Source organism: Protopterus annectens, chromosome 7.part0, assembly GCF_019279795.1.
Source record: "Protopterus annectens isolate FY-2018-M chromosome 7.part0, PAN1.0, whole genome shotgun sequence".
NCBI classification, from domain to species: domain Eukaryota; kingdom Metazoa; phylum Chordata; order Ceratodontiformes; family Protopteridae; genus Protopterus; species Protopterus annectens.
In genome coordinates, this window is record NC_056739.1 from 1,583,729,042 (window position 1) to 1,583,755,249 (window position 26,208).

Here is a 26,208-nt window from a genome sequence, read left to right on the forward strand (position 1 = left end):
CGACGTTCAGCCTTCAACAAAGGCATGCCCATTTACACATGTCTTTCGAACGCCCACCCAACCGCGGGGAGGACATGCAGACTCCACACAGAAGGCACTCCCGCCGAGACTCGAATGGGAGAATCTCTTGCTGTGAAGCAACAACACTACCACTGCACCACCACGGAATGCTCAACTTAACATCTTTCTAAACTACTAAATATTACAAAAATAAAGATGCTGCAATGCCTAAGTACTTTGCATACTTTGCTATACTTGGGTATGCCATGCAGAGCTTCACTTCTGAAGATGATGAAATGAGAGAGTGAGAAGAACTTTTTTCTTTCCTTTTTAAATGATCTGTTGACTGTCTTATGAAGCCATATAAATCACAGAATCTAAGCAGTAAAAATACTTAACTGAGAGAATTATTTTACGTAACCTCTTTACACAGAATAGTAAACAAAGCAATGGGACTATTCCAGAAAACTCATGCAGCATCCTTCAAAGAGACATGCCTAGGAAGATGGAAAGCAAAAAGCTTTAAAATATAGTTGACATTTCTGCCATGATTACTGCTCGTGATCCTTTTGTGGTGATTATCAAAAAGCATTTCTAAATGCTTTATGATGCCGTACTATAAAATGGCAAGAGGAGAGAACACAGGTATGCAGTGTTAAGCATAAAAAAATGCACAAATGAGCTGAGGGAAGAAAAACAAAAGCCCCTCAAGTGTGACCCAGTGGCACAACTAACACAAAGATGTCATCTTCTGAGAAGCCAAGAGTGGTCACTTTACATCAAAACATGTAATTCTGCAAGACAAACCATAATTATGTTCAATGCCACAAAGAGTGGGTTTCACATTAGTAGCAAAATAAGCGCTCTGTGATACAGAAATCAAGTTTTATGGTTTCATATAATGAAATGTTTCAGATAAAGAATCGTGGTGTTCTGCAACCACTAAAGGAAAGGTAAAAGATTAAGCTGCAGGATATTTGCCATTATTCATGCTTTTTCATAGCAGATAACTGGCCAGACAGGGACTACCTTGTGTAACTCTAAGCTAACATCTCACAGGTTCATTTCTCTCTAGGTTAATACTAATCCATGAGCCACTAAGACTGTTAAGAGTTTAGCAAAATAAATGCTTTTAATTACTGTGCAATTAAACACAGTTTATTCCCTTTGTCTAGAATGACAGTGTAGTATAACAAGCAGAGCATTTAGAACAAACCACTGAATTATGGAGATTAACTTTAAAAGTGGCTAGAGTACTGCTTAATTTGACACACAGTAGAGGCTTGAGGTACAGGTGTGAAATACACTGGATTAGACACCTACCTGTTGAAGTGTTATTTATATGCTGATGTAAGTTGAGGTTCTTGGGATGGGTGCTTGAAGAACTGCTGGTTCTGTGGAGTTGCAAGGGAGTTGAATAGGGCAAGGTCTTTTATGGCTTGAAAAGTAAGGCAAACATCACTGTGAAGGAGGCAGTGGGAGACAGTACAAGGACAGAGCTGGCATCTGGGTAACTAACGGAACTGAGATTAGTGACATTTTCACTAAGTAATGAGGCCTCTCAAGCAAAGATAATATGATTGTAAAGGTACAAGCCAAATGGAGCATTATTTTCAATGATGGTCATTATGAGAGATAAATATAATGGAACTAAGTCAAATTTAGACGAGATGCCTTTGGAAAGTAGTTTAAGAAGGATTTCCAAACCGTGGCAGAGACATGACGGACAGATAATAGTGAACTGTTAACACAGGTTGTAGAACATCAACAGTTTTGGAGGGTTATGCTGCTTATATGATAGGAGGCTGGGAAACTTTTGTTTAGCAAATAGAAATACACTTCATTTCTTTAGCTTAATAACATTGTTTCTATATCAAAAGTTGGCACAGTCAAGCCCTTTATGAAGTGACAGTATGTCAGATGATGAGTTAAGAATTGCACCCCACTTTAGAGTTACTGGCAAACTTAAATAGTTACAAACCTGGAGCATTATACTAGATATCAAACAAACAGATGTTGACATGGGGGGACTGAGCTTTGCTGCATACTGCCGGCAACACCTTTTTGCTCAAAGGAAGCTCCTGCATATTTCACTATGTGGATTCCGTCAGCCAACCAATTAGTTATCCAACTGATATTGTAAAGGTTTACATTAAGTTTAGTAATCTTATCAACAGTAGCTTCAAGGGGAGCATACTGAAGGCTCTGACAAGCTTAAGATATATAGTGTGAATGGAATGACCATTGTCCCTAGCTTTAGTGACCTTTTCAAAGAAATTGCCAAGATAAAGAAGACAGGATCTCCCCTTGACAAAGCCAAATTCATTTAGGTCAAAGGCAGGAGATTTCTTATATCTGTATTAATATGATGCTCTCTGCAGCTTTACATCACACATCTCAACTGCCCTTGATTTTTTTGCCCTGCCCCTCATAACATTTTTGAGTTTTTGACAAATCACTGAGGATTACAGTCAGTCAATAATGCCAGACATTATAATTTCGTACTTCTTATTGTTCAAAAAATCTATGTTGATGCAAAAGCTATTGTTACATTAACTTTTTGAAAGACAGTAATATTTACAAATTATCCCTGCTTTTGGGACTTTGCTGCCTATTACATTGGCTTTGTCCGGAGTTCGTGTGCAAATAAGTTGAGAGGTATGCCTTATGAGCAAGACTAATAGGTCTGTAATTGTCTGGATCAGTGGTAGGCATTTATCCAAACACAGGGCAAATAGCCTGTACAGAGTCTGAGATTAAAAAGGTTACAGAAATGCTTACTAGGTTATAATCAGGGCTAGAAAGCAGGTAACATAGTTCATTAAAGGTGCCCAAAGAAGTGGTGGTTTTTCTTTGTATGGTGCTCAAACAACTTAGTCTATGGTAATATTAGTTACCTCACCTTCCTTTTGTAATGTTGAAAACGAGTTGACCATATGGACTCATTTTCAGTAATGTTTTTTCTATAGTAATACAAAATCAGAAATACATGAGAAATGTTTAGAAATCCAGAAAGGCTTTTGATTTTAGTAAGTAAGGAAAAACAACATAGTACAATAAAAATATGCAAAAACTGCGGTGGTGGTGCTGCGGTAGCGTTGTCGCCACAGTAGATCGTGCGTTGCGCTCGATTTTTCTTGCCGCCTACTGCTGCGTCTCATGTGGCGTGAATGGGCTGCTCGTCGCTGAAGGTTGTGCTGGGCCCGCAAGCCAGCATGTAAAACTCTACTGTTAATCATTAGCGGGACGGGTTCCGGACTGGCGACCCCCTAACCGAAAAGAAGACACACACAATAAAAATATGCAAATAAAATAGAGTACTGCATAAAACTGAACAAAGAAATGAAATCAGCATTACTGATTGACTGGAAATTTAAGCTGTTCAGTTATGAACAGAAAATATATTGAAGCATTAATACAGCATCAAGTTGGTGGTTTGGTTATGTTACTCCACTGCTGCTCCTGCATTTTACCTCAATAAAAAGCTACAACTTTAACTTGCTAATAAACTTCCCAGTGCTGGTAGGCAGAGTTTAATGCTAAATGCAGTAATTTCCAGGCACAGAGCCAAATGATTGATAAAGCTTTACTGCTTCATACTAGAGAAGAAGGTGGTATGCCCAGAGATAAGAAGAAGGAAGAGGTAGAATGAAAGGATCTAGTACTGGGTTTAATTTCTTTTCAGAGTTCAGGCTAAGGATGGGTAGTAGCTTACCTTCAAGAGTTTGTAAATTGGTATGCATCAAAGCAGTGTTGTCCTCTAGGTGATGTGAAGCCTGCTTCCCTGACTGTGAAACAGTGATGCTCCCACTTTGGTGAACTGACCATAAATATGCAGATTCTGTTAAATATAGTCTGCTGTTTGTTCCGGCTAGTAGGAGAATGAGGCAGTGACCAATTGGGTGCATTCTAGATTGGTCTAAGTAACTCCCTTCTCTAAGGTGAATATGGCTTTCTCAGTCATTAAGTTTAATATGCAGACACATGCATCATAAAGTGAATTATTTTTATCAAGCTATTCTACAGGTGACTAGTAAAAGACTGGCAAGGATTGACCTGTATGAATTTTTATTTTTCCTATCAGTCCAGACTCCTGTGAAATTCTCTTTAAACTTCCATTCTAGGATTATGACTACATAAATGAAGGAATATGACTACATAAATGCATGAATAACTCAAGGATTATGGAGATATACAAGTGAAACAAGTCTACATCTAGTGGGACTTGACTTTTTTGGCTTGAATACACCAGTAAAGACTTAAAAAATGAAAAGGCACAGGCATTCAGATGGCATGCAGCTGAAACACTGGTATGCATTTAAAGGGCCATTTGCATATATCCCATGGACTTCCACTACAAAAGGCTTAAGGTAGTACACAGTGAAGACTGTATCTCAGCTGAGCCTTTCATAAATTTATTTATTTTATTTCTCTTTTGTTAACCAGTTTAATTCCACTAGGCTAGTAGCCACTTTTCAGGGGATACCAAAGGTGGTATTTATACTACTAGAAGAAATTTGGCTAGGGCATTAGGGAACTGTCACTACTCTTTTTAATAGATGCTGCAGAATCTTTTACATCCGCCTGAGCTATCACCAACTCAAGTATATAGGACCTGAGTCTAATATTGCATCTTTTTGAATGCTCCAGATTTGAATTTTAGTTTTTTTTAAGTGCTGATTATGCACTACTGTCTGTAAACTTTGCACACTGTTGTTACTGTCTTTAGTATCTATTGATTGTTGTTTACAATTTATGTTCCTCCTGTTTTCCAATAAACCTGGGCTGAGCCTGCAATTGGCCAAATTTTGATGACAGCTCTGCTCACAAAAGTGTAAATAAATAAATAAATAAATAATAACCACAAAGCTTTATATTCATATCCCATATCATATGTCTTCTTTGATCTGCTCCCTCCAGGTTCTGCATTTTTTTAATTAATTCTCAGCCTGCTGTTATTACTTCCAGCTTCATGCTGGGGGGACTCCTGCCCCCTACAGTTCTGGACCATCTGTAAGTGATGCATCCTGTTGTGAGTCATTAGCATTCCTCATGCCACACATACATCAAACAGCACCACCTTATTCTGAACCCTGACACCTTACTTGTAACAGGTTCCCACTACTACTATCTCTATTCTCCTATGTGTTAGCTAATTCCCAGCTGTCTTAGGATCACCTAACACTATGCCTTTATATCCTTTATAAACCTCCCTTGCAGAATGATTTAGTCCGCTGGTTTGCACTTATTCACCTCCTCCTCGCTCTCTCTCTATTGCAAAATCATCAGACTGTATCAGATTTACTGGCATGAACTCTTCTTCAAAAAGTCTTGCTGTCTATCATCTGTCAGTTCACTGCTGTAAAATCACTGCAGGGTTGTCAGTACTTTTTCAAATATTTCCACTGGCAGAAGTCAGAATGAAAGGTTTAGTTTCTTTCTCAAGTCCTTCTCATGCACAGGCAGTACCTCTTCTTTTCTGACTTAAGAGGAAGGCTATGGTTTTGCTAATATGATGATTAACAGCAACAACCTTTGGCTAACAACGATCAGGGTGAAAGCAACAAGGTCAGTCAAGACATACTGTACTACTCAACAGAGAATCCTCTACATTAGAGCAGTACACAACTGTATGGTTATAGTTTTAAAATCTTAGCAGCTTTGCAGACTTATGCTTAAAGTCTTAATTTATGTTTAAAGCCTTACCACATGAACAATATTATTTCCTTACTAACAGTCATGTATCTTTCTGATTGTTCTTTTATTTAATTTATGCAATGATGACTCCTTACTGCCTGGGTCATGGCTGAAAGTAGTCCAGGATCCAGTGCATGTAACTAGTTAATACAGTTAAAATAAAGATAAGGGCTAACTAACTACACTGACAACAGTAAAAACTCAAGTGTGAAAAGTTCAAGCAAAAAGAAAAATTTAAGCACAGTAATTTACAGTTAATAGCAACAACACAGGGGACAGACCATTACAGACACTAACACCAGCAAGATGTGATGCAGATGACTGAGAGAAATCGAGACTGAAAACAATGAAGGTAAGAACCAGCTATAACAATGCTAAGGTACCACCAGTAACAATAAAAATTCAAGCCCACTAAAAGAATTCAAGTACAGTGACTCAAAAGATAGACTAACACTAACACTAGTAAAGTTTGATGTGGACAGTAGAGAACCTTCAGGAAAGTGCACTTAAATTACTAAAGGAAGATGTGGAACAACACATTCTTACCCAAGTGTAGCAATGCCACTATGAGAGATGTCAGATGAGATGTAGCAGAGGTGGAGTTCCTAGTAGTGAAGAAGATGAATTTATGAATGGAAAGGGTTGTGCTGATTTACTGCTAAATTTCTGGACTGTATAAAGTTCATCTTAGGTCTCAGACAGTAAAATAAATTGATAGTGACTCTTGTTTTCTGTCAGTCTCTCTCGGTGTTGCACTAGGTTGTGCAGTGATTAGCAGCACAGCAGAATAAGGCACTGATCCACATTCAATATTTATAGCAAGAAGGTTCCCATCAGAGCAGGAAAAGAACCAATCAGCAGACACACACAGCAGCAGCTTACAGAACGAATGACTAAAAAAAGATGGTGCTGCTTTACCTCTCACTAGGAGCAATCAGCAACTGCATTCCCAACCATGGTGAAATGGCTTAATAGAAATGATCTATTCTTTTCTTTCAGTCTTTCACAGAAACCCAGAAAGCATGCCCCAGGATCACCTCAGGCATTGCTCAGATCCAAGACGGTAAAATGGCATAAAGTTCTCTTCTCCTTACTCAGTAGATGTCTAGGTGCTGCACAGGGGATTAACAACAATCTGCACCTCAACAGAAAAAAGTATAAATCTGTGTAACTGGTCTGTTTATAGCAAGAAGGTTCCTGGCAGAGCAGGAAGTAGCCAATCAGCAGACAGACAGGAACAGCTCACAGAATAAATGTGGACAAGATGGCTATTATTCCTTCTACCAGGAGCTATCAGAAACTATAGTCCAGCACAGATCCAAGCAAGCAGGCCCTGGGTTCACTTTAGGCATGACTTGGGTCACAGATATGATTTTTTAGTCAAAATGTGAGAGACAAAAACTCCAAGAAAAAAAGAACTTTAAAGGAAAACAAACTGCAATAAAACAAAAGACAAGATAAGTATGCAGAATATTAACCAAGAAATCTAAAAATGTCGCAAAGCGCAGAGACAGCTCTCGCAGATCTTGCAAAGAAATCAACACAGATGTCTGCTGTCTCCAACCAAGAAAACCTGAAGAAAGCAACACATTTAAAGCAAAACAAGCCATAACATAAAAAGATGAGAAACAATGTATGCGTGCAAACTATAAACCAAGAATTCCAAACAGTCACAGAACTGTAGCCACACAACAGCAAATCTCCCAGGTTTGAGAATCAGACAGCTGAAGCTGTCATAAAAATATGTTACTGGATTTTTAGTACAAGACTGCAGCAGAAGCAGCACATAAGAATCCCTGCTTGTGATGTGGTTAACTAGAGATGCTGTAAGAGCAAATGCAACTTCCATAAGAAATATAGCTCTTGATACTGAAGCTGTATCTAGAGCATTTACACTTTTTCTTCTTACTACTTTAAATTACATAGATAACCTATGTTTCTTTCATTTCTTAAGTTAATCATGAAGATTTGAGACAGACAACTGATCTCCATTTTATCCTTGGGAGAAAGAAGTTGAGCATTATACTCTGATGCCCTGGTAAAGTGATAATAAAAAAGGTTCCACTGGGCTAATCCTTATCAAAAAGTCTGAAGCCAAGCTCTTCAAAACTACCTAGCGCCTTCTCTCAGGTCCCCCAATATTTGTTCCATACCCTTATCTCTAGGTGGATCTCTATACTTTATAAAACATTTAAAAATCATGGCTTCTGGCTCAACTGCTAGTGTAGCTCTGAAATCCACAATGACAACACGGATACTAAAATGAAGGCTATAATAACAGTGTGCCATAAAACAGCACTATCACCAGTGAGGAAGTCAAGAGTGTATTAACGAAAGTGAAAAGCAACTCAGCCATATGCCTTGATATTGTGCCAGCCATTTTCCTTGCAAAAAATAAGGAGTCACGGAAACCAGAGACCAGAGTTCACATACTTCTCTCAGTTATCATTACTTAAATTTTTTGTCACATAAAGCCAGAAGCATGACTGGAAAAGGAACATGTCTCTTCATCATGGAGCGTGATATTCCATGGCCATTTTTGTCCTTATACCAGCTGCAACAAGCTCTGGGTTCTCTTAAATAAGAATTATCCAAGTAAAAAGCAACTACATTGGATAAAGAGTGGTCTAGCCAACTGTATAAATCAGAAACAAACTTTGGTACCCTTCAAAACTGTGGAAAAAGTATCTTATATAGATCATAGCATTTTCTAAACATGGATAGGGGTTCAGACACCCGACCTTGATTAGAAACAATAGGTCACATAGGAGGTGCACTTGTATTCTTATGTATTTTAGGAAGTCCATACAAAACAGGGAATTAAAGGATGTTCAACCTGAAAAACTATACAATACATAAGACAGCAAGCCATTCATGTGTAAATCAGAAATATGTGCATGAACCTTATTAATTAAACAATTAACTTGAAATTTGTATAATGAGGTAGATGTCCCATTATCAGACAACATTCTAATCACCTGACCCAAATAAAACTCTCTATCCATTATAACTATTGGACCTTCTTTGTCTGCTGGATGAACCTCAGTCATGGGTGACTCATGTAACTCTTTCAAAGCCTTACTTTCATGAAAACTTAAATTAAAAAGTTTTATGCTTAATAGACAGATCATTCTGGACATCGTGCTCCCAAGATCTAATAAAACCATCCATAAGGGGATGCATCGTAGATATAAAAGTACCAGGTTTTTTAAATTGTTTGCAATTGACTGTGACTCTGAAGACTGATATAGAAACATAGTCTTTAGAGTCACATTCCTTGCAAACAATTTAAGGTTCAATAACACATCTGTAACATTAGAGCAAGTCACTGATATAAAAGATAAACCTTTATTCAACATAGCTAGCTGATAAGATAAAGAAACAGAAGAAATGTTAAAGACTAAATTGCTGGCGTTTTGTTCTGCGTTACAGCTCCTATCATTCTCTCTGTTGAAACTTGTGGCTGTCTGTGGCCTTTCCTTCCCCAATACAAGGAATGCCCCTTCCTGAAAGTTTCTTTCGCTCACACAGGATCTGGTAAAGAAAAAAAACTAAAGGGGATAATGCGGGGGGGGGGGGTTGAGCCTCAGCAAAGTAAACAGTATTCATATAATGTATTGTAACAATTGTAGGTGCCTCATTGCGTTCAGCCGACGCAACAGTCTGTTCACTAACCGTATCACTAGCATCTCCAGTAACATTCCTTGGCCATGGCAAAATATGTCCTTTGCTAAAATCCATCACATCATACTTAATCTTTTTCCACATTATATGCTGCAACATTATTAAATACTTTGAAACTATCTGAGTCTCAGACACATATTTAGTTATCAGCATGTGTTATAAATTATTAATTTAATTTAACAATGAGGCTCCTGCTGGTTTGAATAATTCTATTAATAGTTTCACTTAATCAAACCCCAGATCCAAGTTAAGGGGTTGTCAACAACTCAGGGAATATATTTTTATATGTAGGCATTTTAAGAATACAAAAACCTCTTGGAATCACTAAGGTGCAGGCAAGCCTCGAAATGTAATCACTGCTACTGCAACCATTTAAAGTTATAGAGTTTATTCTCAAGGTCTTTTTATGTAGGTAAGACAAATTGTACTTTGAGGGAACAACTTTTGGAGAATGTATATGACATTAGAAGGTGAAGTTATCTAATGCATTAGCTAAACATGTTAGTAGTTTTAGTGAAGCACACTTTTTTAGATTTTTTGCTTTTAGAAATGATGAATTTTGGTTTGAGGGGGGTGATCACGTTAAGACTGAATGTGCTGAACTGAGATATTAAATTTGTGATCTGATATGGGCTCTGGACTTAATGATACTGATTCTTTAAAACTGGCGCTGAAATCATGTGCCTTAAATCATTAATTTAATTGACACCTGTACTTATATGGTTTAACAGCATTTAGGTTATGGTCTGAAGAAGCACCTTGGCAGTGAAAGTACTTACCCTATTTTATTGCTATTTTATTAAAGTTTCATGTTTCTTTATTTTGCCACGTTGGTCGGTCTCTCTCTTTTTATGCGTCTTTATGCATCTCAAATAAGATTTGAATGTTTATGACATGAAAATTTCTTAACTTGAGTCAACATTGTATTACCCTTACTAAAGCCACAGTCTTATACATAGCAAACAAAGTTACACTACCTCCTTCTCAGTTCTCTATAAAGCTCTTAACCTGGAGCACTTTCCCACAGTGAGCTCATTTCTTAAGCATAAAACTTCAGCTCTCAACCTATGGTCCTCTATCTCCAATCGTTTCCTCTTGCTAGCCAGTGTATATACACCAGAATGCTTAACCATAGCTGTCCCTTACTTTTTCTTAAATCTATTTTTGCTACCTTTTCAGTTAACTATCAGATGAAAAGGAGCATCCTTCCTTATTCACTGTGTTTACTGAACCAGACCACCTCTCCAGGACATTATCTGACCCCGTTTGGGGCTGGTGAGAAGAATAGTTGTGTAAGAACTTACCATAATGATAGATGACCATCTCTTCTCTGTTGCAGTATTCTTTACATCAGGGAGTTGCCTGCCCAGATGACCAGACATTGGTCAGTATATCAAAGTCTTTTACTTCTGTGAGGTGTGCAGTACATCTGATGTAGGCTATTAGACGTACACCATAAAAGTGATATAAGTGAGTACCATCTTCAGAATTGAAGCCCCAGGTAGACAGACAGACCCTGGGATAGACAGTCAGTATATCCAAGAACAGAAGAAAGTGGTGAAGGATGGTTTGATAGAATACTGCAACAGAGAAGAGGAGGGCATCTAGAAAGACCAAAAGGCAGAGCAGAGAATTGAAAGTGCCAGGATTCCACAGAGAAATGTAGACATTTCTCGAAATTTTGGAATGAATGGAAATATGTAGGTAGGCATCTTTGATGTCTATGGATGCCAGGAAGGTGTGTGGGAGAATCAGAGGAACGAGGGTCTGAAGATTTAGCATTTTGAAGAAAGGTACCTTTAGAAAGATGTTGAAAAAAGAAAGGTCTATGGTGGGTCTCCATGGCCCTTTCTTTCTGGGAACCAGAAACATGTGAGAACAGAAGCCTTTTCCTTTTTGGGGGGGTGGGCACTGGTTGTACTTTTCCCTATGTTTACCGGTTTTCCAACACCTGGGGGGAAAAGAGGATTTTGGCCTGCTAAAGGTTGAGGGATACCCCTGAAGGGAGGCATGGTGTGCCAAACCACAAAGTATCTCTGATGATGCTCAGGACCCAGGTGTCTTGAGTTATGGATTCACAGGTGGGAAGGAACAGTGGTAGGCATAGAGAGAGGGGATGTTGCAAGGTAGTCTTGAGGAGTCAGGAGGAAGAGCCAGGAAAGGGATGCTTAGCCACATGAGAAGCAGCTGAAAATGCTGAGAAGTGATGTGGTTTCTTGCTCCCCTTGAAGGGTTTGGTGGGTCTGGGATTGTCTGTGGATGAAGAGTTGTTTCCCAGGATAGTTCCTGTGAAATTTAGGAACTGGAGAGCCCAGAATATGTTTGAGGTCTTAACTCTTTGCTCTTTTCCTGCAGGGACCTGAAAGGTTCATCAGATGGTTTAGCAAATAAGGTTAAGTTGTCAAGGGGAGCATTCTTGAGCTTTGTCTTGATGTCCTCAGGGAAGGGTTGAGGCTTGAACTAGGCATATCTTCTTTATGCTGAGGATTAAGCTGTAGCTCTGGAGGTAGCCTCAACTACATCATAGCTGCTTTTGATAGAGTTTTGGGCCACCTGAGAGGATGCAGCAATAAGGAAAGATGTCAAGGCTTTATTCTCTGAATCTGGCATGTCAGATACTATCTTGAACAACTGAGTCATGAGTTCCATGAAGTACTTAGTCTTGTGGGTCTGGTAATTGAAAGCCCTGAAGGCTAAAGTTGCTGAGGTGTAGATTTACTTCCCCAATCTCTTGAGTTGCCTACTTTCCTTGTCTGAGGAGAGAAGAAAATTAGAAGGAAGGGATCGTGAGGCCTTATCAGAGTGTCTACCACAGTGGCTTTAAAAAGGAAATTACAGTCCTGAGGCACTTTATAATATCTATTTGACATTTTAGGGGCTGGAGGCTGTGAGTCAGGGTGTAGGGGCGTGGAGGCAAAGGCATCCAGAAAGGCAGGGATACCCAGAGGAATAGCTGAAAAACTTGGGGTCTCCACCTGGAGGAAGTTGTAGCATCTCTTTTGGACCTCCGACATTTGAGAGCTCTCTCATTTAAAGTGCTCACTCATTTTTGAGAAGGTTCTGCCAAAACAAATCTCCTCTAAGGGGGAATCTGTCCCACTGGAGTCTTCCTCTGGGGAAGCATAGTCCAATAGGGTAAGGATTTGAGAGGACTAAGCTAAAGAATCACTGTCCTCATCAGAAGAAGAATCTTTCTCTGAAGTAGCTTGTGGTCTGACCCTTTTTTGGGGGGAGGTAGGCCAAGTGAGAGGAGGGGGTGGGGACTCTGAGGTAGGTTTTGAACAAGCCCTGGACAAAATGTTGCCACTCTTTCTGAGGGTCTGAAGGAAGTGAGGAATATTTAGTTTTCTGCTTTTTCTTAACAGGGGTGTCCATCTGATGTAAAAAGGGAGGACCGGACGTAGGCTTACACTCTAGCAAATCCGAATCAACATATTCCCTCACTACAATCTGAGTGATTCCTCTAGGGCATGCTGACACAATGAACCTTGGTTCCCCCTGGACATTGGGACCTGATGTCTGTGAGGCCTCCCTAGATGTGCTGGCGTCTGTTTCTAAGGCATCCTGTAAAACTGCTTGGCCTGTAAATTTGGATCTGAAATGAAGCATGTCTGCAGGCTATCATGTGCCTCGGGAGAGACATCGATGGAGAGAGGAACAGCTTCCGCTTTGGGCCTAGGTCTTTTGGCCTTCTGCTTGGTAGGCTTGGTCATCGGGTCTGAGGAACGCTCCATCGCACTTTTAGCTAAAACTTTCAGAAGTTGGTTCTCTAAGCAAATTGCAAGGGATGAAAGTCAGCTACAAAGAATTTTAGGCATGAACAACTGATAGAATGAACGTTTTTTATGGTCATTGTGGGGCCCAAAACAAAAAAGACACTGGAGTGGCTGTCCTTGTGTGGAATCTGCCTTTCAAACACTTCCCCTTCTTGGATGACATTAACTCTCAGCCAAGAAAAACACAGTAGGAAAAGACAAAGTTTCCTCAACAGGGCATTTATCTTTACTGATGAAAACGATTCCAATAGCAGAGTGGTGATCCGACTGGTGGCAAAGAATTTCTGAGGAAGTTGCTCACTTACATCACTTTTATGGTCTATGTCCGAAAGCAGCCTGCATCAGATGTACTGCGCACCTCATGGTAGTTAAAGACTTTGGTATACTGGCCAACATCGGGTTGCCTGAGCAGGCAAATCCCTCATGTAAAGAATACTGCAACAGATGAATAGAAGGATATCTATGAGGCACCTCAGGACAGCATCACAGGAGGTCTTTTTTTCCTTATTATGTCCTAGTTCCCGTCATCCTAAGTGGGTACACACAGTCACAGGAGGAGATGTAATGGACATGCAGAATATCTTCACACCTCCATGGCAACTCAGCCAATTGCCTTTGTGTGCACTGCTTTGTATAAATACTCTTCTTCCAGCTATTGCTGTTATTTTTCTTTTAGTATATAACAAGATTATAGATGAAAAAAAGACTGCTGGACAAGTGTTTCTAACTCAAATAAAATTAAATAAATCTGATGCTACTGAAATGAAAACAATTTACTCGTACTGCTAGGCTCACTTTAACATAAAACAGAGACAGGAAGTCCCACATGTTGGTTCTGAGTCTTCACAGATGCACTGTTGTTCTAACACCTAACCTGTTTCAGCTTTTTCAGAATCAGTGAGGAGTGCAACTGAAATGGTTTCAGTGTGGCCACAGCAGCAGTCATCTATGCCACCAAAATGGCTAACTGAAGAAGTGGCTATTGACAGACCAGCAAGGAATAATTCCAAACTACCTTTCCATTACATCAGTGAAAGAGAAGGGATGGGGGCATGAAGAATCACTTTCTGCAGTAAAATAATATCCAGTGCCAAATCAACAGCCAAATTGCTCAACCAGACCTTGAGTTTAGTGTTTTCAGTGTTAATGCCTACAGAAACCTTCTTTTAAAAAGCCTCCTTCTCAATTCCACAGAAACTCTCTCCTTAAGCCAGCCTCTTGAATCTTTGTAGCTTGCATGTGCTCCTTTTATGTACTTTCGTATGCACTAACATACCATTTTTACTTACCTTCAGCTGCAGTAAAAACACAAAGTTATCCAATCATAGGACCTAGATAATATCCACTAAGAACAGAAACAGACTAGTAGAAAGTACCTGTATTTCATTCTGCATAGTCACTGCATTTCACTTCTTAACTGTAAATGGATCTTTTCTCCCTGAGTATCTAATGAAAATGGGCAATAACTCAGTTGGATAACCCAGAGTAAACAAAATATGAATATAAAAATTAGTATTTTGCCTTACATGTGCAACCTAAGTGGTAACATAGTACCTAGAGACAGGGTAAGAGATGCATATCAGTTCTCTTTCTAATAAAGGGACCACAGTCTGATCAAGGGAAATATCACTTTGCATTAGTTACATCAAGTCATTTTAGTCCTAGAAGGACTGACTACTTAGTTAGCAGGTGACCCTGAGATTATTTAATCAGCACAACTTTTTGTCAAAGACTGCTTTTTCCTCACTGCCACCTTTGATTTTTAAATAATTTTACGGTCCTCTGAATGGCAATCATCTGGCTAATATTACCATTATTGCTTTAAGAAGGCTTTGGCGTTTTCCTCTCTCCATTTTGCTGCAGCACAAGTTACACCTCTTCAGTAATAGATTCAATCCATAGGCTGGAAACAGGAGCTAATAAAGTATGATGCAATTACTTTTACCCTTGGTCCTCATTTCACCTAATGGCATCCCATCAGGGATCAACACTCAGCCAAACCACTTTACATGCAATAACTTACCTGTGTACAGAATATGAACTCATGTCTCCAGCATATTCCACCTTTTTGTAAAAGCTGCAAGTCTGGGAGAAGCTGCAACAACAGCGAAGCACAGCTTTGTCCTACAGAGTGACATATCACTCTATGTGCATTCCCTTCAACCAAATTTCTAAAGGGTGCTAACAGCCCTCACTGCACATACTTGATCACATTACCTCAGCTGACAGGAAAAACAGACAAAGGGTCCAATGGGTCTTACTAAACCAAAATTCTATCACCTCAACCAATGCACTGCAAGATATGATGCGGCAAACAATGCAGCAGCAGCAGCATCACTAGGGAATTTCTTAAAAATGACGACACTACCTCTATGTTACTGCTTAGCAAGAACACAAATAGACAACTACATCCAATGTTACAGGCCTTTGCTAATCAGGATCCTCAGATTTCTAGGTAAAGTACAGAAGGGGGGTCACAAAATGGCACACATTTTGCTCAACTTTACCTACAAACTTAAGCTTCATGTCCTGGAATAAGAAGGAACATGCTGAATGCTAAATGTTACCATCACACAATAAAAATAGTTCAATATTTTTTTCTCCAACAGTACCTGGCACATCTACACTCACTGATCCCTTCACTACCCCAGGAGATTAGGACAAAACATTAAGCCTCAAAGAGGAAAACACAGTATTGACTACTAGGTATTTAACCCCCTGACACGTTCTTCTGGTTTTTGTAAAGACATGGTCAATGGATGCTTTCAAATGAGTCTGAGACAGGGGGACTGGTGACTTAAGAAGGGAGAATTATCTACAAATGCCCTCGTGGAATGACTCCAAGCCTAGACATCGCAGCTTTGGCTGTTATGTAACACTGAGGAGATGTGTCGGGTATATATGGGCTCTTCACTGGTATCTCATATCTTACGTATCTCACAAAAATATCCAGAAGTTCAGTATGGGATATATCCACTCAACAAAAATAAAATAAATGCTTATATGTAGCAGTGCAGTTAATTCTTAGCAGCAAAGTAGTTTCTGGATCAGAATAAGGGGACTGAAGTCAGTGACATGTTAAAAAGTGTCTAAATATACTCATCTCCATGTATAAACTTGTTCATCCATGTCAGAGTAAATAACAGTAGCAATTACTTCTGCAATATGCAGTGGTTAAACAAGCAGCCATCTGTAACATCTCTGCACCTAACACCACGTGAGAGAAAATGTCAGCTAAGCAGGCTACCTTAAAAAAAAAAAAAAACTAAAAACACATTCAGTTACTTCATATACGACCTACCAAGAGATTTAATGACCTCAGGGATTTGGTTGATGGCAGTAAGAAAGAACTGGATATGTTCATTTGGTATTGGCACAATGTAGCCATATGTAACACTACTCTCAAAGCCAGTTGATGCAGCAGAAAGCCATGAACATCATGTGATGTACTCTAAGAATCATAGTTAGATATTGCAATCATGTTCAGCATGTTTTTTCCAATCAATCAATCAATCAATCAATAAATAAATGAACCTCCACAAAATTACAGTTTTGCAAAATATACAGTAAGGAAAGTTTTGGAATTTTTAAGTGCAAAGAAAAATCTAAGAAGTTAAATTCAGATATTGGATGACTAGCTCTTATGGGGTAAGATGGAGTTTGTTTAGGAAGGACACACCAAGTGTGAACTGCTGTAAACCTGCTAAATGAAAACCCTAGTCAAACAACAACATTAGAGAACAATCATGTATAAAATGGCCTGCAGTACCTAAGCAGTACAATTTACCTTTATTTCTGCCAGAAGTAAAATTGTGTTCATGAAGAGTACAACCCTCAGCCAGCATTTACTTGTATGTTCAACAATGAATTTTGAAAAATGGATGAAACTTGTTCCAAATCATGTACTATTTGCATGGAACAACAATGTGGAAATTTAACTTTGTTCATTTTACTCATACTGGTAGCAACCTTTTCTGTTCAGCAGAATGAGATTTCAAATCATTAAGAAAATTATGAACTGTGTTTCTTGACAGCTGTGCACTGAAGGACTGCTACTTGACTTAACTTCTTTTGAGGTCACAAAACGTAGTAACAAAACATATAGTGCTCCAGCCAGGCTACAATGAAGGAAATGTGATACTGAGCACACTTAGTACCAGGGAGCAAATCCTTCCTGTTAAAGAACAACATTTGTTTAAGACAGTGGTTTAAAATGGTTAATCACATACAGAAGAAACGCAGACAAATAGATTTAAAATACTTCTAGCTGGAGCACTCTGCTGTATCAGCGTTTATCCACATGCAGGAAGCAACAAATAATAACAGTGGAGATAAAATAGTAACAGAGTAGTCTGATACAGCCCTTTAGTGACGTTAAAACCATCAGTGACCTTCTGCTATTCTGTCAGCTTACTACATGCAGGTTTTCAGAGTCCAAACATGTGTGAAAGAGATCATGTGCTTACTGACGGTCAGATTTCTCTTATCTGTGTTGTCATTGGAACTTAAAGCATTAAACTTGCATATTTGCCTCACAGCAAATGAAACATTACTGTGTAATACATTACAGAAAATGCAAAAAGCTTTGGTACACTCAAAATAAACTGTTCCACAGTACTACACAGAAGGTGAGCTCTTCCACATATGCATTTGGTACCGTACCATGGCTCAAGCCAAAAGCAGTGCACAAAAGCATTTGTATGAGTAAATGAATAAATAAAACTGTAAAGCATGACAATGGATTAAATAAAAATGATGGCTATAAAAGCAGATATCCTGCTAAATTATAACGGAAAAAAAGAAAACTGTCAAATAGGAATGAATGGATTGCGTCAAAGTAAACAAGAACTAATACAAACAGATGGACAAAGACACAGGTCCATTGAGGAATCTGGTACGAGGTTTGCTACTAGTTTTATAGGTCACTCTCTCAGGCGTTTGGTGGAAAACAGTCCAGCCTGTAAATGAATATAAAGGGAAGAAAACAAAGACACTAGTGAAGTACATGTAACTATGAGCAAGAGTTCCTATACCATTATTCATCTCAGCTTAAATATCCAATATCTGTATCTTAACTCAGCCGAGAGCAAGTTAGACAGCTGACTGCATGCAAGATGTAATGATAACAGATTAGACTGTGTTAGTTAAGGCAAGCAAAAAGGAAACAAGACAGAAACTGTTACCTTAATTAAAGTTACTATCTGACACTCTGATATAGTCTTATATCTATCCTTTAAAGCTGGAAAGTGGTCACTGACATTGATAAAGTGTTAACAGAAAGAGCCAACCATAGGCATGTTGAATTCAGTTTAAAGCTAGCATTGCTAATTACGCTGGTACACAGGGTCACTCATAGTCTGAAAATGCAGAAAAAAATGCTTCAAAAGACAAACAGTGATTATTCTGTGAAGAACCTTGGGAAGAATTACAATCAAACATTTTAAATAAACATGCAATGATTATTCTGTGAAGAGCCGTGGGAAAATTACAAACATTTTAAATATACTTAACACCGTTTTATCCAAAATGACAGGCTCATGCATAAGATTACTGTAGACTTCCTCAGTAATTACATCTAATCAGCAAAGAATCGTGCCTACTTTGTATTTTGATAGCTGTATTTTTTTCCACTTACACATAAAGTATATGGCTGTTCGGCATAAAGTAAGCAGTCGTCCTGAAATGTGAGTGTTGCTCTTGAAAACTCAAGACGTTCATCTTTGGCTTCAAAAACGTCAGATGAATTTCAATGAAAAAGTCTGGGGTGGGTCCTTCTATCTTATCGAAATGAATATGCCTGGATCAATTTGGAAGTAGAAAAGTGATCTAGGCAGAAGATCCTGAATAAAGAAATAATCTCCCAATTATCTCATTCAAGTAGGCTGCCAACTGAAAGTCGGCTTGCTTTTAAGATGAGAAATATGATGGTAATGGATGTTATAGTCACATGACAGATTTGATCCATTTTAATGGAAGGCGACTCATGCTAAGACCATTTTTGTCAAGTCAGCTCCTTACAAAATGGTACACCCTGAGTGGTATGAAGGCTCTGTTTTTCATTTCAGCAGCTTTGCCTCCACACTCCCTTAGTTAAATTTTACAACTATAGGGGTATACCACATGAGAGCCTTTTGATAAGTTCATGGGTAAGTATTAAGTTAGCTGCCCTTGTGAGCTATTTTAAGCTTATTCAAATTCATTTTGAAAGGTGAGACCCAAACTGTGTACCTTGTGTCTGTAAAGTTAACGCATTAACCACTACACCAACTCCCAACCCCAAGTCAGATCTCAATGAAATGGACTATTCCATAACTAATGACTGAGCAGGTTGAGCAATTCATCTGAAAGTGATTATTCATCTTCTATTCCATGTGATCAAACATTCTTGTTTGCTTATACCTAGCCAGAATAATGTTTGTAAAGTGTTACAGATTTTTTTCCTCACTGTGAAGGTCATAATATAATTCCTGAACCAATTGCTTTCATAGGTAGGTACGAGGCTATCGGCCTAAGTAAGCCTAGCCAACAAGGTTCCCTGGCTTACGCCACCCAGGAAAGTTACTTTCCTGTGCCCCTGTCGAGCAGAGCCACAGAAGTGATCCCTGGGGTGTATTTCCTATTTCCCATCCACTTATCAAGATTTTTCTTGAAGAGTGCTAATAAGGAACTTTGTTTGACATAGATGGGTAGCTTGTTCCAGAGTATGGGAAGTCTCTGGGAGAGGAATCTATCCCTCCAGCATGTCCTGTTTATTGTGGTGACAAGATTTAGGTCCCTAGAGCATGTAGCTCGGAGGGATTGGGATTTCTGTAGGTGTAGCATATCCAACAGCTCTGGGTTTGACATAGCTTTATATGTTAGGCAGAGATCACCTCGGAGTAGGCAATATGCTACGGAGTAAAGCTGGAGTTTTTTGAGGCGGTCAGTGTAGGCCATCGATTTTGAGGCCAGTAATCCTCCTTGTGAGGTACTTCTGTGGCCTTTCCAGCTGCTGCAGATGTCTTGTAAGGTATATTCCAAAAGGGGCATTGTACTCTATAATGGGTCTAATGAGTGTCGAGTAGAGGGGAATGATGACCTCTTTTTTCCTAGATGAGAACCCTTTTGTGATGAAGTGTGCCATGTAGAAGGATTTCCTGACTACTGTGGCGATATGATTATCAAAGGAGAGACTACTGTCCACCCGGGTCCCCAGGTCTCTTATCACACATTCAGCGTTAAGTAGACTGCCGCCTATGTGGTAGTTCATGGGTAAAGAGTTTTTACCAAAGGGGATGACAATGCACTTTTTGGCATTGAGCTTGAGGCTATGGCTCTGACACCAGGCATCTGTCTCAGTGAGGCCCTTCTGTAGGATGTCCACTTTATTTGGGGACCCAACTATGGCTCCTCATTTTCAGCCATCTGAGAACTTCATTAGCCAAAGGCCTTCTGTGTTAGCCTGTACTTCAGAGAAGTAGATACCAAACAGGAGAGGTCCCAGGACTGAACCCTGTGGTACTCCACTTGTCACTGGTTTGAAGTCAGATTTGGAGTCTGCAACTTTTACAGTGTGGGTTCAGTCAGTGAGCCAATTGGCAACCCATCTTGTGACATTGGGATTTATGCCTAGTTTAGTGAGTTTAGCTATAATTCCAGAATGGGGAATGGTGTCGAAAGCCTTGGTGAGGTCAAGATAGGCTGTGTGAACCACCTTACCCTCGTCTACAGCTTTGGTGACTGCCTCAAAGAAGTCTGTCAGGTTCAGGAGGCATGATCACCCTTTCACAAACTCAAACTGGGTGGGGTCCAGAGTTTGGAGGTTACTAATGTCTTTGTTTATGAGTTCCATGATGATATGTTCCATGGCCTTACAGACTAGGCTTGTCAGGCTAATAGGGCGATAGCTCCCGGGATCAGTGGTGGCTCCCCTTTGTGGAGTGGGATAACTGTTGCTGTGCACCATTCAGTGAGCACCAAGCCTGATGTGAGACTATGACTAAACATGGTGCTTATGTGGGGAGCCAGTTTGTTCTGATGTTCGTGTAAAACGCAGCCTGGGATGTTGTCTGGTGCCATAGATGCTGTGTTTTTGGGTTTAGAGAGTGCAGCTTTTACCTGCGTAGTTGTGATTACAGTGACTCTGCATTCTTCCTGTATAGGTATGGGCCCTTTAGGGGGTGAGAGGGGGGGCTAAAGTTAGCACTGAATCTATCTGCCAGGACATTGGCAATATCAGTTGGTTCTGTAATTGTCATGCTGTTATGCTGTAACTCATAACAGATCTGGGTGTTGCCACTGAGATTCTTGACATAGCTATAGAATGCTTTGTGGTTGTCCCTAGAATCAGTGGCGATTTTGTTTTTGTAGCTAGCTTTGGAGGATCTTATAAGGGATCTCAGCTTCTTACTGAGGCTGACCAGGGAACTCCTCCACTCATGGGATTTTACTTTCTTTTGCAACAGTTTCTTCCTTCTGTTGTATAGTTTGTTTATGGCAGGGGACCACCAGATTGGCTTCCTTTTTTGGAGGATAGCGTCTTGGTTCTGTTTGGGATAACACGATCCATGCACTCATGTAAGTGCTTATAGAGTGCATCTGTGTAGGATTCAGCAGTTGTAACTGTATTGTCTATATGCATAGGTGTCATGACGTTCATCATTTCTGTCTTAAGAAGCATGAAGTTGGCTTTGGAGAAATTTTTTACCATGATTTCCTTAATGGGGGGTGGGGGCGGGATGTGGATATCTAGGGTGATTAGCTCATGGTACGATCTGAACAATGAGGAGTTGACTTCAGGTGTGGAACACCGGTGCTCTCCTCCCCTAAGCACCGACATTATTACCACCACCTAAACTATCCTAGACACATGATGTACTGGGAACACATCTGGAATTTTTTTTGGACCTGACATGGAAACATATGTAATTATACCAGAATATCCCCTGCCTTTTCAACCCTGTGAATACTTCACTAGAGTAACAAATAAATTGCCTGCCTCAACAAGACTCCTACCATTCATTCTCCAGTCACTTTTTTATTTTGTTTTAAAATAATAGATAAATTATAAAACAAGCAAATCACTATTTACATTTGTCCACAGTTGATCAATACATCAAAGTTATATATCAATGACAATTATTTTTTTCAAGCAAGTCTAAGTTTAAGCCAAGATTTATATGAATGTGTATTATTAGAAGTTCTCATCTTTATAGTGTGCAATTCACTACTGCAAACAATTTTTAATATTCTAATAAATCCAATTTTCAGTAATTACTTTTCTGGCTACAGCAAGAATAGACCAAAAAGGAGGCACGTGGGTTTTGGGAAATATCTCAGGAATCGGAGCATTAAATAAAAGTAAAGATTTAGAAATATTACATCTATCTGACCGTAGAGCTTGAATGGTGTTATTGATTTCTTTCCAAAAAGGGTAGAGGACTTCACATTCATATACCATGTGTCCAATCAGCTATTATTTCAGAATCACATTTCTAGCATATAATTCCATTTGATTATACATAATTGTAATTTTTTTAGGAGTGACAACAGCTCTGTGCAAGAATTTCCAAGTGAAAATTTTCCAGTATAATAAAAATGTGATTTTATCGTAGATTATAATATTATTTTCTTGCATTCTTCAGGGAAGTCTTGATTATCTATTATTGATGAATAATTCCAATAAAAATTGTCTAAATATGTAAAATCTAAATTTTATAAATTCATGACAAATATGAATTATTTTTCATTGCATTGTTACTGATATTTATTAAGAACTCCAATAATTTAGGGAACAATTTCTTGTTAAGATTAAAGATCTTATTTATCTCTATGCTCACAAAGTCTCCCAATATTTGTAGAATTAATGAATTCTCAGAATCTTGATTGTATTTGGACCTTAAATTTTCAACAGCATATATATATATATATATATATATATATATATATATATATATATATATATATATATATATATAAAAAATCAGCACCATTTAAGAATTGATGCCAATGACTTAAGCTGCTTTGTTGTTTCAATACTAGCAATTTGTTGAAGTTACAAGTTTCTAAGCAGCCATTTGTATATGCAAGTGGAGAAATATAAAATATTAAGTCTTTAATACAATGGTTAGAATATGTGAACTTTTGGAAAGAGAAAATTATGTTATTTAAATAGGGAATTTGAGAAGAGGATGTTAATTCCATTTACTCAAAAATATTTTAATAACTAGATAAAACTATTAGTGACTATTTATGACTGGTTCTAGTCACTTTTTTTTACATACTCACCATTTTAAACAGAGCAGCTACTGGTTACTTAGCTCTTCCTCATCCTGAATATCCCGTAGTATAATCAATGAATCTGATTTACCATCAGGGTGAATGGAACTTCTCCTGTTGTTCACTTAAGCCAATGGATCTGTCATTTTATCCAAGTTAATGTCGAAAAGAAATCCACAGAATCAGAACTTCTGGCAGAAATTTTTAAACCAAAGTATCTGCGCTTGTTCTGGCAGTTTAACGCAGAGGACTAAGGCAATGTGTTGCTAACAAGGTTCAGCCTGTAGTCCAGGATTTGATTCCTTAAGCCTCCATTTACCTACTGTATGACTCTCAGCCAGGGAGATGTCAATTAACCAAACAGTGCTTCCAGGTCACTGTGCTTATGTTGTAATTGTTTTGCAATTCATGTACAAGAACAGAACATAAGTGCAAATAAGTGCATAATACTAATACACAATATAGTATAATAAGCAGATAATGAAAAGAAACACATATTGACAAAGCACTCAACAAAATAATAATATAAAATTATATTAAGAAGAAGAAGAATGGGATTTTACAGAAATAAAAAAGTTAAAACAGAAAAAATAAAACTTGTTAATCTAGCACTCTGTATATTAAGAAAGTCACTAGAATGAGTCTATGTTGTTTAAATAACCTCAAATCATGGCGCAAATAAGCCAAAACAAAACAGATGTTAAAATATTAAGAATAGCACAAAAACACTATGCAACTAAAAACCCCCAAAGGAGTCAAACTTAAATGGAAAAATGGCAAAACGGAATGAAGGCCCTCCCCTTCATAAGTTCTTTTGATATCAGTAAATAGAACAGTAACAAGCTTCAAGAAAACACCATCTGGGCTGATGACAAAACACTGACACAGCTGACAAATGCACACACAGTTATTCAGTTACCAAAGTGTATAGCAGTTAAACAACATGGCATGCAGTACAAGAGACAGGACCTTCAATTTAAAACTTTGCCAAAAGATGAAAAAGCAGCAATGTGCATGTTACTGTAGATGGCAGCTCATAGGATCAGACTGTAGTTATCTGCTAGTCAAAACTGAAAAAGCATCCTCATGGATAGAAGACAAGAACATTTGATATGCACTATTTAAAGTTGAAATTTTCTACGAGCACCTTATAGTTTTAATTACAGTTTTTTTTTATCTGACAATTTTTTTGTCATAATGAAATGCCTATTAATGCTGCATTAATTAATGTTTGGGGTGAGGTTAAAGCTACTGCACTAGGTACATATTTTTTGTAAACCATTTTGAATAATCTCAGCATCTTTTATTGAAAAAGATGTTATTCAGTTTCTAAGCATCAACATAGTTGGTATACTAATTGGTTCTCAGACAGAGCAGCTGATGCATGGAACAGATTATCAAATTACATTAAAGCAAGTACTAGTTTAGATATTTTTAAGAAAAGCCTGGACACTTGTTATGGGACAAGTGTTTTGGAATACTGACAGGGTAGAAAGACATTAATGCTTGTGCTTGAAATATATGTATGCATGTGTATATGCTCTACACGACAGAGGCACTAGGAACTAGGGTCGGGTGGCACGATGCCAGGGCAATCCTATGGGCTAGGCTTGTAAAGGCTCCAGGGCCATTAGCCTAGTACACATCTATGAACCTATGTACCCATTTCCCATATTCATATCTGAGAAGAACTGTCCAAAAAGAAGTGATCACAGTGCAAAGCATGGTAGGAAAGTACTGATAAACACGCCCTGTATAGATAGAAAAGTATCCCCATACTTGACTTCTTGCGTCATTTTGCTTAACACGTTTTGCCTACTGTATTATATTTTTATTAATTATTTTGATTTTGTTTACTGACAAGGTCTGTCTGGGCACAAAAAACATCCTTTCAGCAGAGACCCGTGGAGAAAAGCTCCACAAGAGAAAATAAAAAAACAAATTCAGAACAGTGATAAGCAGAGTCATTCTTCTTACTAAACATAGGTGTAAGCATGCTAACAATGCACAGACATGACAGAAAAAAAAAAGTACAGTTTTGTACCTACCATAAATGTAGATGTTCGAAGATCCACATTGCTGCAGTCCTAACAACATCTACATTTATGGTAGCCCCTTAGAAATGCTGTTGAAGTGGCAGTAGCCCTAGTGGAATGAGGCCTAATCCCAGCTGGAATCTCCTTGCCATGATGGGAATAACAAAATTAGAAATAGTTTGTTTTGAAACAAACAACTGCTGAGACTGTTATTTTGGGGATCTGCATAAAAGTAGGCAAATGAATAGTTTGGTTTAAAGCCACACTAGAAACCACCTTAGGCATAAAGGAAGGATTAGGGCCTGCAATTCAGAAACCCTTCTTGCAGAAGTAATGGCCAACGTATTTCAATTCAGCAGTAGATCCCAAGCAGGGAAAACAATGGTGGGTCACAATCATAGTATGAATCTTAATGGAATTGAAGAGCCACACTCAAATTAGGCTCAGAAACCTCCAAATCCTTTGCTGCACTCCAAAATAAAATCTCTTCCATGTTGAGGAAGTTGAGACCTGCTGTGTTTCAAAACAGAATATGCCAGGCTGTTAGATGAAGAGAGTGAAGCTTGACATTGAGTAGATGACCGTCCCTCTGAGACAATAGGTGTGGAATCGGCTTCCTTACCAGACTCCTCAGTAATGGGTACCAGTGTTGCGAGGCCAAATCATCCTTGGCTTGTCTTGTCCATCCACTTTCCAAGCTGTGTGATGAAACCGGCAGCTGGTGGTTTAGTGATCTATGTCTGGAGTTCCCCATGACA

General features: G+C 38.7%; 1 protein-coding gene across 9 annotated transcripts in view; it reads right to left on the reverse strand.

Annotated features, from left to right (window-relative positions):
* WNK2 (WNK lysine deficient protein kinase 2) overlaps positions 1–26,208 on the reverse strand; it is a 2,812,908-nt gene that overhangs the window by 294,942 nt on the left and 2,491,758 nt on the right. For 7 of the 9 annotated variants that reach the window (XM_044078134.1, XM_044078133.1, XM_044078139.1 and 4 more), the window contains one exon: positions 18,017–18,115. The exons of the other annotated variants lie outside the window; for them this stretch is intronic. In XM_044078134.1, the coding sequence (XP_043934069.1) occupies positions 18,017–18,115 (99 nt within the window). The remainder of the gene's footprint in view (positions 1–18,016; positions 18,116–26,208) is intronic. 9 annotated transcript variants of the gene reach the window in all.